This window comes from Canis lupus, chromosome 7, assembly GCF_003254725.2.
Source record: "Canis lupus dingo isolate Sandy chromosome 7, ASM325472v2, whole genome shotgun sequence".
NCBI classification, from domain to species: Eukaryota; Metazoa; Chordata; class Mammalia; order Carnivora; family Canidae; genus Canis; species Canis lupus.
Window position 1 is genome coordinate 44,499,980 of NC_064249.1, and position 12,267 is coordinate 44,512,246.

The following is a 12,267-nucleotide window of genomic DNA, read 5'->3' on the forward strand; positions in this document are numbered from 1 at the left end:
CACATGTTAGAGGACACAGCGTATCTGAGTTTGGGTCCTTACAAAAGAATAAGAAATCCATGCCTACCATTGGAAAGCAAACCTCTTCTCTTACAGAGAAGGTGAGGAGCCTCTCTTGTTCAAAACACGAGAGGCTATATTTGAAAATTGCTCAAAAATGAGAACTTTCCCCTTTAGGATTCATAGGCTGAAGGTTAGGAAACAGGTTCATTAGATTCACCGCAGTGAACAGATTTTTTTGAGAGATAAAGGAGGTAAAAAAAAAAAAAAGAATGAGAGATAAGAGATGGGAAGGAGGGAGGAAGGAGGAGGGGAGGGGAGGGAGGGAAACAGGTGAGTGACGGGACAATGAGAAAGAGGGATGGGAAAAAAGGTGAATGATATCACCTGGTTTCTTAGAAAAAGACAGGTCTATGAGAGGCTTTCCCCAGCAGTGCCCTGGGTGGGCATGGAAAGAAGCACCCTGCACAAGTGAGGTGTAGTTAGCAATGCAGTTCATTTTTATTAGTTATAAATAAAGTACAAAAAATCCACCAAAAGTGAATCTAAGCATTTACACAATTCCTAATGTCTCCGCCTTTTCATTGATGCACTATTGCTTTAATATTCATAATAAATATTCTTCTAGCTTTCTGCTATAAAATAGTCTATGTAGCAAAATGTTGCACAGCACAACAGAACAGAACAGCAGGAGGATTACAAAAAAGGACAATCAACACTGAGGATAATCCTTTCACTTACCAGGGGCAACCAAATTCCCCCAGCGGGCCTGGTGTGGCTGGCTCCAGAGCTGAGAGAGAGCCACCTCCGAGGCCAGGGCGGGGCTGGGGAAAGGGAAGGGTGGGGGGAGGAGGGGCGGGGGCACAGGCCAGCCAGGGCCAAGGGCCCCTTCCCACTCTGACCCCGCAGAGCAGCATAAGGCATGTCTGTCCGGGAGCCCTGCCAAGGGGGCAGACAGGGGGCAGTGTCTGCCGGGGCCCTGCAGTGTGTGTGTTGGGGGGTCCAGCACCCCAGGGGGCCACCCCACAAGCCATCTCCAAGGAAAGCAGGAGAACAAGACTCCAGGGCAGAGGCAGAAAGGGAAGCTGAGCGGGCAGCAGGCAGGAAGCCCAGGGAACAGGACCCATAGTCCGACCAGAGCAAAGCTGGGGCTTAGGGACCCTGTGAGGCCCGGCCACTTCCTGCAAGCCCGGGCCAGCAGCATGGAGAGTCTGGGCCTCCGCCTCCTCCCTCATCAGCACCATCCCAGGAGCCTCACGTGGAGGATGGACTTCTCCACCAGGCAAAGGCAGTGATGTCAAGAGGCAAGAGGGAAGGATAAGCAGGAAAGGAAGGGAAGGGGGACGGGAGGGAGAGGCAAACATGCAGAGGGCCCAAGACTGCTCCTCCCTGTCCTGGCCAGGGTCATAGCAGACTCAGAGGCCTCCCCTGGAGGCATGGATCTTCTCTCTCTCTCTCTCTCTCTCTCTCTCTCTCTCTCTCTCTCTCTCGTTTGGCTCAAAGGCATCCGGGATCATGGCACTACCAGCCTCTGAGGCCACTGCTTTCCCAAACCCTTCCCTAGCACTCCTTCCCAGGAATGAGGAGACTGGAGGGCCCTGTCCACTCCCCACCCCCAGCAGCCCCACCTGCCCACAGATGCCCCTAGCAGAGGAGGGAGGGGATACTAGGAGGTCAGACCACCAATCCCAAATCTGTGTCCCAGGGCTCTGCTCAACACCAAAGGTTCCAAGAGAGGACAGGATGGAGTGCCAATCCCAAACACCACACTGTGGGGCTAATATCCTGTCTGCCCCAACCCCACAGCTAACAACACATGGATTTCAACTCGCTCTGCAGAGGCCCACCAAGCCTGTGAGGGCACAGGTCCCACGTCTGGGCTGTGTCAGCCTAACCTGCCTCCCTGTGTCCTGCAAGATGCTCTCCTTCTCTCCACCCCTCCATCCTTTCTCCTCCCCTGACTTCTGCCCTGAGAGGGGAGACAGTGCAGCGTGGTGCCCCCCCTTTCTGTGTCAATCTTTCTGGATCTGAGAGACCCTAGACATGCTCCCCTTCACCCCCCTCAGCCCTGCTCAGAAGGCTGAGACTCAGGGAGACCAAGTGACTTATTCAAGGTCAAAGGGACCTTTGCAATAGGGCTGGGCTGAGAACCTGAGCCTCCTGATCCCCCAGTCCAGGGCTTTTCCTAATAAATCAGGCTTTTTGGCTTTCAGATGCTCCTGCTGGTAATGTCTGAGGGGCCTAGTTCTGGAATCAGAGAGATTTGAGCCCAGGTGGAAAGAGTGATCCCCAGTGTCCCCCCCCTCACCCCACCCCCCGACTTTGCTAGGAGGATGGAGACAGCGTGGGCTGAGGTCGCAGGAAGGGTAAGGGAAGAAAGAAAAACAGGTGAATGATGGGGGGGTTGGGGAGGGGGCCAGGGTAGCAAGTGAAAGGATTAGCCCAGTCTGCTGACAAGTGCAAATTATATTTATATATGTGCTAAATACAGTCACTATATTGGAGTTTTTTTCACTAGGTCACAGCATACAGAATCAAAGGTTTGCATTTCGTATGGAATGTATCCAAAGAGGCCAGCACCACAGTAGGACAGCTTGCAATCACACACCCTGATAGTTTGGACGAAATAAAGTTCGCGGAATTTTATTTAAATTTTTTTTTTGTATTCATAGTTGGTTTGTCATCGTACCAATGCATGCAAAGCATTCCACTCCCAGAAACAACGCCAAAATGAGGTAATAGGAGTAATAAAAAAAATTAGTATCCTTTCTAAATAAATAAATTATAATTAAAAATGCAAAACAACTATAAAAATAATTAAATAAGAACCCACGATATCTACAAGTTAGTCATAAATTATGATTGTTAAATATAAGGCATTTAAACTCACAAAACCCTGTAAACTAGCAACGTGCCATGTTTTTTGTTTTTTGTGTTTTTTTTTTTTTCATTTTTGTTTTTCTATCAGCTGAAATCGCTCTAGCATTTGCTCTACGCGCAGGAGATGAAACACGACAGGGGGACCTGACAGACGTTGCTACAGCCCCACGCGGGGAGTGTTTGTCCCGCCAGCAGGCGGGTGGGGGGTGGGGGGAGTGTTTGAGGGATTTCTTCAGGAAAAGAAAAAATGAGAGAAAGAAAGATCTGGTGCTTTTTTTTTTTTCACCATTGAAAAAACTGTGCTTGTTCATTAGGCGTAAAGAGTTGAGAATACTTGCAGGGAGGCTGGGGACATTTGCAGAAGAGGAGCTTGAGTCCTGCCATGGTTCTTGGCCAGGGCCAGAGGGCCCAGGGGGCGCCGGGTGGGGGGGGTCCCGGCTAGTGGAGGAGCCCCCCACCCACACCCCTGCCCGGGCAGGCCGCCTGTGGCCTGTGGCGTTGGTTTCATGGGTTGGCGTCCTTGGCGACCCGCTGTGGCCAGGGCTGGGCAGGCCCAACTTGAATCCTGGGGTGGCTCTCGCCCCAGAAGGCACTCATGCGTCTCAGTCAAGAAAGGGTCTGAGTCCCTTGAGTTGAGCAGTAGGAGCACTCCCGGGGTTGGGGGGGTCTCTCCTCCCGGAGGTGGTGGGTACAAGGTGCTGAGGCCTGAGCCTGCCTCTTCTTCTTCTTCTTCCCAGGCTCCCCGATGAGGGAAAGGGGGGCTTCGGGGGAGCAGAAGCACAGACCCCTCTCCCGTGTTCTCACCCCGAGAGCTGTCCAGCTGGGGGCCTGGAGCTGGCGGGAGCCTGAGTCCGCGTCCCCTCCTGCACCCACCTGCAGGGTACGAGGGCCCCCAGAGAGGTGGGGAGGGGAGGGGGCTTCAGGATGCACCCCCAAAGTCAGCGATCCCCGCCCCAGTCAGCGCCTCGGGTTAGCCTGGGCCCTCAGAGCCTGCCCAGAGCGAGGCGGGGGGCAGGGGCTGCAGCCCACACTCAGCCTCCGGCCAGTGTCACCCCCGGAGTAGTTTCCCGGCTCTCAGCAGGCGGCCCTACCGCTGGAAAGATGCGTCGATGTCAGGGAGGATCAGAGGATCGGGTGCTGGAAGGAGACTTGGCAAGCATCTAGTCCAACCGCCTTGCATCACAGCTGGGGAAACTGAGGCCCAGCAGTGCGGCATGCCTTGTCATTGGACCCCGGACCCCAGCTCACGCACCACCTGGCTCGGCGCAGACTCCCTCTCCCCCGAGCCTTCTGAACCAGCCTCAGAGAGCACGAGAGCCCCAGTCCCAGATGGGAGCGACCTTCCCGACCTTCCCAAGCCACCCTGGCTGCCTCCAGGGTACAGCAGGCTGGGGACAATTTCCAACTTCCCGTGGCTGCTAGTCAATAGCTCTCCCCAAAATCCTGACTCGGAAGCACTTTCTATACCTGTGGGGTCTCCGGCCTTTAGCCCTGGAGACAGTCCGCAGGCTGGAACCACCGAACTGGACTGGGTAACGCGCATTGCTGTTAACCCCGTGTCAGCTCGTCATCATTTTTGTGCTATTTTATGCATCTTGGCTCCTCGGCTAAAAAGCCTAAGCTCCTCAAGGCAGGGTATTGTCCTCTCTCCCAGCACTAAACAGGCACTCAGGAAAGATTTTCTAGAACACCAGAGTATTGGTGCTGGGAGAGGCCTCAGGCTGCGTCAGATCCTCGAGTAACCCTCCCATCAGAAGCCAGCCACATCCCCCATTCTGTGCCTGCAGGTGTCCAGAAGAGCCATGCCTCCACCTGACAGCTCTGGTTGTGCTAGAAGGTTCTACCTCAATCCAAAATCTACTTCTCGGGCATTTTTACCCATTGATACTGGATGTACCCTTTGTAGCCGCAATGCAGACTTAGATTTCCTTGACCTTACAGGATTTCCTCATGTATGGGTGGAATATCTTGTCCTCCTTAGTCTTCTCTTACTGATGTGAGGGCATTGAGACTGGGGCGGGGGTGGGAGGGGTGGGCAAAGGGAGGCTTTGAGGGCAGTGCAAATAAGGGAGCAGGGAGGGGCAAAGGAAAGGAGCGGAATTCCAGTGGGCTGGAGTGTTCCACCTGTGGGTGAGGACTACGGGGTTGGGGTTGGAATTTCATGGATTTTTCCCATCTCCATTCTTCTGTCCTCCCATCTCCCTGCTCCCTTTGAGGTTCACAAAAATTGTGGGGGTGGTGCGGAAAGACACATTGTGTGCTGTCACTTGGAACTCCCAGGTCCCTCTTTCCCACCACCCCCATCCCTAAACCCCAAAGGTGGTTCCCAGGAGGGAGCATGAATTTGTTGGGTGGATAGTGTCAATCCTCACAACATCTGGGTGAGGTAGAAGAAGGGGGACTGGGGGTGCACTGTCGTTGGTCTCCCCTCTAAGGAGAAGGAAAATGAGGCACAGAGAGGAAAAAGGGACTTGCCCAAGGTTATCAAAGAGTCAGAGAAAGAGCCAGAGACTAGGGACACAGGGCCTTCCCAAACCCAGCCAACACGGTCTCAGGACACGGGGCCATCTTTGGGGGACTCCATCAGGATTGGAGACATCCCAAAGGGAGCTGCGGGCCCTCCTTCAGGTCCATGGTGTTTGACCTCACCCCCTGAGTGCTAGCCAAGAGCACTTTAGCCGGGACCGAGTGTCTACCACCTATACTATCATATCTTCATCATCCAGTTAATTTTTTGCATAGGGAGGCAGTGACCAAATTGCCTCTTTGTGATGGGGCATACACACAGGTGAAAGGAAGAGGTGGCATGAGCAGGGACACCCTGGCTCTGAGGAAAATGGGTGAGCAACTCGAGCTGAAGGCTGGCCTCTCCCAAATCCCATGTGAAACCGGGGGACATGGCTGGAACTAGGGAGATGGGTCCCAGAACTGGGGAGCCCTCCTTCGAGACAGACTCTCCCTTGCTCCTACTCAAACTCGGCTTTCCTCACCCTGGCTGAACCCCCTCAGGGGCCCATCTAAGCCTACCCCCCATCTGCTCCTTTCCCGGTCCTCCCCTTCCCCAGATGCTCCCCCTTCCACACTCCACGCGCTGTAAACATGAGAAAAACAAAAGCAAAGGAAAAAACAAAACCAAAAACAAAACAAGAACCACCCCCGCCCCCACCTCCCAACCTGGGTGAAAAAAAAAATCATCCTTTTTTCACCAGAAACAGGATTTGGCTTTTTTTTTTTTTTTTTCACCTTGGATTCCTTTTTCCTTGTTTCTCGTAAAGACGGGAAGATTTGGGCTGTCGTTGGCTGGTTCAGTCAGGCACCAAAACAAGGAACTCAATGAGAAATATTTGGTGCGAATTCGTAATAGCGACATGTCCACCACAAGATGACTAGAGCACCACACACAACATTTTTCTTAAGCTAACATGCTCCGGCTGCCATCCACAGAAATAGCTAGAGACCCCTACATGGTTTCTACGTGGTCGAGAGGTATATATACAATCCTTCAAAGGACAGGATTGAGGGGCCTGTCTATCAGCTAGGGCCTTCCAGGTCACATCCAGATTCTCAGCAGCGTGGGCCCCCCTTCCCACCCCTGCTCCGGGCACGGCCAGCTCCCTCCCGCTCCCTCCCGCACAGCGAGGTGGATGGGGCAGTCACCATTCTGGCTAGTGGGGGGGCCTCCCCCCACCCCTCCTTTCCCTCAGACGCTGATACCGCCAACTCCTCTTTCCACAAAATGTGCTTGCAGGCTTTTCCTCTACATCAAATGGCTCAGAAGGCAAAGTTTGGCTGCAAGGGCTATGGCCGTGGGGGGACCTGGTGAAGGAAGATGGGGCGTCCACTGGCTAATTCCTCCCTCAGCTGTCGGCTCCCAGTTGTGTCTCAATGTCCACTCGGCAGATGGGACATTTCTTGCTCATGGCGAGCCACTGGTCCACACACAGTTGGTGGAAGAGATGCATACAGGGGAGGCGCCTGGAAGAGAAGGGAAGGTCAGGGGACTGGTAGGAAGGGAGGGGTCTGGGGCAGGGCCAGGGGTGAGGCCATACAGGCTATGGCAGGTGGGGGGACCTACCATGGCACCCCTGGGTGGCAGGTCAAAGAGGAGTTTGGGGGCCCTGCCCCAGAGTGTGAGGCTGTGGCTGGGATGGGAAGTCACAACAGGAAGGAGCACCCCACGGCCCTCCTCCTCCATGAAACCCCTTCAGACCAGCCTGAAACAAAGCCATGACTTTGTCTTACATCCACCCAGGCCAAATAGCACTGTGTTCTCTTATGCTTTGTGTCCACTAGTCCAAACCAATAAGCATCGCACATCTAGAACATTCCACCCCCCACCTTCCTAGAACCACCACATAGCACACGATGGCACACTTAGCACATACACACACAAGAGAACAAGCACCGTACCCCTGACATACAGCATGTGAGTGGTCACTAATACCTGCAGGGGCGGCTGGGGATGGTGGAGGGGGAGAGAGAGGGACCAGAGGTTGGTCTCCTACCTCACATCCTCTCCGTCTTCCAGCATAGACAGACAAATTGTGCATTTCTCATCTGTGTCCGACTCCTCCCCCTCTTCCTTCTTGCCCTTGCCATCCTGGGGTCTTCGCTATGAGAAGCAGAGGAGGAGCATTAGTTACCTGGAGCACTCACCTGGTGACTGCTGTCTTTCAACCATAGACTCCCCCTCCCTTATCTGTGAGGCAGTATCCTTCTAAGTTCTTAAGGAATCCCCAGACTTGGGTGGTCACCCCAGATCCTTCTCCCAGCTTCTTCCTCAACTCTTCCTCCTTGCCTCAGGATACAGCTGTGGTATCCTGGCAGACATACGACATAAAGTTCGGAAAGGAACCAGGTGCTTAATGAATCGAGCCATAGCAAAACTATGGCTTGTGCATAAATGGCTTCCTCTTCTGATTTCTCTCATACTGTCCATTCCTCCTTACATCCTTTCCAACCTAGATCCCTGCCTCCAGGCTTCTCCCTCCACATTCAGGTCCAGCATGTTTCATCCATCCATCCACTTACCCATTTACTCATCCACCCACCTATCCACTCACTCACTCACCCTCCATCCACCCAATATCTCACCCATCCACCCATCTACCATTGCATCCATCCATCCATCCATCCATATACATCCACCCAACCACCTATCCATCCACTCACCCACTCATCCATTTACCCACTCTGCCTCCAACCACCCAACCTTCTATCCATCTACCTGTCTACCCTTCCATTCGTCCATCCTTTCTTTCTTCCTTCCCTCCTTCCTTTCTCTCTTTTATTCAACTAAGGTCTACTCATGTATTCATTCATTACTAGATGAAGGAAAAATTCCTCAACTCCTATAATTTGTATCATACTGTAATTTTATATATTGTTAGATCTCTTCTTATCCAGCAAAGTCCTTTAAGATAGGCACTGGCTCCAACATGAGTTTGGACATCATGTAGCCTCTGTTTATACTTGTTGACTTTAGTTGAACTGTTTTAAATCCTATGCTAATTATTTGAAAATAGTTAACTGCTATTTAGAAAGTTCCAAGTTCTTAGACGCTGTGGACCATGGCTCACCCTTCCTTGGGTACTGTTCCACACTTGGACACGCAGAAGGTACATTATCTGTGCTTAAAAAATATTCTAGGGAGGAAGGAATCTAATCAGTGAATGAGATCAGCCCATCTTTCTTGTTCCCATCTCCATGCTGTACAGTAAAAAAAACCTGATAATATCCATGGGCAGAAAACTAGCCCTTCAGTCCCCACTCCAGAGAGAAGCAGACTTGAGGTCATTTTGCCAAGAGAAAAATCTAAAGAGTCACAAGATTTAAAAACAAAAAAAAACAAAAAAAAAACAAAAAACACCCACAGAATGACTATGACCTTGGGGCCAGGCCTAGATGCTAGGTTCCCCCACTTCAGTCCCTGGCACTGAGCTCTGGGGTTCCTTAGTCTGATGTGATCTCTAGAGAACTGTAGCCTCACTGGAACATAGAAGAAAATTGATACTCTGCTCTCAGCTTCCGTGAGCCCTATACACTCCAGTTGCAAACCATGTGATCTGATCTCCACCGCAGTAAGTGTTCCCTTGTCTAGAAACCAGAAAATCAGAATTACATCCATAGCCTCATATAATCATCATGGCTTTTGAGTATAAATGGAGTCATGAACATCTAACAGCCCAGCTGTGTTTCTGGGAGGAGTGGCCTTTCTTCAATTGGTCCTTCAAGAAAAGGGATGTTCTATAAAAGATACTAATAAGATTCACTATTTGCCTATATTCTATTGTTTTTTCCCACCATTATTCATTATTTCCCTTTTATAGTTAATGATTTCAACTGAATAGTCTTACCTTGTTTCACTATGACTACTCTGTATTTCTTTTTTTTTTAAGATTTATTTATTTGAGAGAGACAGTGAGTGCAGGGGGGAGGGGCAGAGGGAGAGAGTCTTAAGCAGACACCATGCTAAGCAGAGAGCCCAACTCAGGGCACCATCTTAAGACCCTGAGGTCACAACCTGAGCCAAAACCAAGAGTCAGATGCTTAACCAACTGTGCCACCCAGGTGCGTCTCATCTACATTTCTTTAATAATTGTCTCTTTTCTTTTTTTTAATTTCTTTTTTCTTTTTTTTAAAGATTTTTATTCATTTATTCATGAGAGACAGAGAGAGGCAGAGATATAGGCAGAGGGAGAAGCAGGCTCCCTGCGGGGAACCTGATGTGAGACTTGATCCTGGGACCCCGGGATTATAACAGGAGCCGAAGGCAGACGCTCAACCACTGAGCCACCCAGGTGCCCCAATTATTGTATCTTTTCAAATATTATACTATTTCCTCTTTTGTATTTTTAATCTTTTAGGTCTTCTGGGTTTTGTTTTCTCATTATCTATGTAACTTTTATTTTAACAGTGACTCTTCTCAGCATTTATTTCATATTTATTTTAACCTCTTCCACCTGTACCTTTTTGTCCTTCACATGTCCTTTCACGTCATTGTTATTGGTTTTCATTTTGTCTGTTGTTTTCATATCTTTGCCTAATTCTTATTTTTTGTATTTGTCTATGTGACTATATTTCTTTTAGATTTTTTATTCTTTTATCATCACTATTGTAAAATAAGTGAGCCCTATTTCAAGGTGAGAGCGGTTCACCATTCCTGACTACTCACCAGATACGAGGCACTGTGCTAAACTGTATATGCATTGTCCCTCTGAATCCCTGGAGCACCCCTTATGGTTGCTACTAACACATCATTCCTATTTTTCATTAAAAAGGGCAGGGGAGGGTTCAGAAAAGCCAAGTAAATTGTCCAGAGCTACAATGCTATTAGTGGTGGTTATAGACTGAATGTCTGTGCTTCCCACTCCCAAATTCATATGTTAATGCCCTAACCCCCAATGTGATGGTATCACAAGGAGATGGGGCCTCTGGTAGCTAATTAGATTTGGATGAGGTCAGAGCCCATATGATGAGTGCCCCTGTAAAAAGAGGAAAAGACACCAGAGCTTCCTCTCTCTGCCATGTGAAGACACGGCAAGAATGGAGCCCTCTGTAAATCAGAAAGAGAGCTCTCACCAAGAACTAAATCTGCCAGTGCCCTGATCTTGGACTTCTCAGCCTTGAGAACTGTGAGAAATAAATGTCTGCAGTTTAATCCACCCAGCTAATGGTATTTTGTTATGGCAGCCCAAACAAAGACAGTAGTAAGACTGAAATTAAAAACTGGCCCTGACTCCAACACCTAGTGATCACAACCATTGTGCCCCATTGCCTCATGAGGCAGTGAAGATGGGCTCTGGCTTGAGCATTTCTCACTCCAAGTTTCTCAGCACTTGTCAAGCTTTTAATTCTTAAATTTAAAAAAAAAATGTGTTCATAGCAGAATTTATTTTGCAGAGCAATTTTAGTTTACATTATAACTGAGCAGAAAATACAGCCCATTCTCATATCCCTCCTCCCTCTCAACACACACACACACACACACACACACAGTTTGACCTGTTATTAACATCTTGGGTTAGTGAGATCCATTTGTTACAATTGATGACCAATAGTGATATACTGTTATTAACTGAAGAACTTTAGTTTACATTAGGGTTCATTCCTTGTGTTGTAGTGTCCTATAGGTTTTGACAAATGTACAATGTCATGTGTCCACCATTACAGTGGCATTCAACAGTTCCACTAAAAATACCCTGTGATCTCCCCATTCACTCATCTATACCTCCCCCAAAGCCCCTGGCAACAAGGGATCTTTTAACTATCTAGTTTTACCTTTTCCAGAATGCTATATAGTTGGAATCATACAGTATGCAGCCTTCTCAGGTTGACTTCTTTTCTTAGGTAACATGCATTTAAGGTTCCCTCATGTCTTTCCATGGCTTAATAGCCTATTTAAGAAAATATTGGAATAATATTCCATTGTATGGATGTAACACTGTTTGTTTAGCTACTCACTTATTCAAGGACATCTTGGTCACTTGCAAATTTTTTATTTATTTGAATCTTAAAATGTTTTAAAAATCAGATTCCTGGGTTCTAAGCCTACTCCACCTTACTGAGCAACAACCCTGGAGAGTCTACCTCTATAGGCCTAGGGTGGAGCCCTGAGCATATGGCTTTAAAAGCTCCCCACGTGATCCTGATGCTCAGTGAGGATTGAAAACCCTTGCCTTAGTTCTCCATTTGTCCACACACAGGATTGGACTTGGAATTCTTTTCTAAGGTATATCTTAGTCTTCATGGCAGATGCTCCCTTTGCCCACCTCCTTCAGATAGGAGCATTCGCATACCTGTACACCTACCGAACACTACCCACTCACCAGCCCATGTGTACACTCACACCCAGCCCTCCTCTTTTGTGATGAGAGGCACTCCCATCTCCCCTCCTGGTCACACCTGACAGAGACAAGGGATAAGACTGTGGGAAAGTAGCACAGCTTCAGAGCATCTAAACCACAACCCCTCAACTATACAGGCTGAACTGCTAGCAGACTCACCTTCTTGTATTTGTGGGGGAAGGTGAATCTCTCGATGGTGTTCTGTACAGCTCCCCGAGTCACATTTCCCAATCTGTCCTCAAGCTGCAGCAGCTCCTGCAAAGAGAAAAATGTGAACATGTGCACTCTACATGCAAACCACTCATACTCACACACATACACACACATGCACACACAGGATGAGGGGGAGGGACACTGAGAGACGGTTAGCAGGAAGCATTCACATAGCCATCAGGAAGAACTTCTCTGGTACTGAAAGACCCCAACATTTTTACTCGCTCTCTCCTTTTCTCTCTCTTACTCTCAACCCTGAAGCTCCCCACAACCTCATCTGCCCTACCCACCAGCAGGAGAAAGGGAGAAGGGACGATGTACAATAACT

General features: G+C 49.3%; 1 protein-coding gene across 3 annotated transcripts in view; it reads right to left on the reverse strand.

Moving 5' to 3' along the window:
- Positions 1–477: 477 nt before the first annotated feature.
- The window catches only part of RNF165 (ring finger protein 165), a 105,177-nt gene continuing 93,387 nt past the window's right edge, over positions 478–12,267 (reverse strand). For 2 of the 3 annotated variants that reach the window (XM_025428988.3, XM_025428991.3), the window contains 3 exons: positions 11,886–11,981; positions 7,386–7,492; positions 478–6,855 (listed from right to left, as the gene is read on the reverse strand). In XM_025428988.3, coding sequence (XP_025284773.1) covers positions 6,738–6,855; positions 7,386–7,492; positions 11,886–11,981 — 321 coding nt within the window. In that variant the 3' untranslated portion in view covers positions 478–6,737. Of the gene's footprint in view, positions 6,856–7,385; positions 7,493–11,173; positions 11,277–11,885; positions 11,982–12,267 lie in introns of those variants that run through there. The other variant, XM_049112671.1, reaches the window with a different exon arrangement.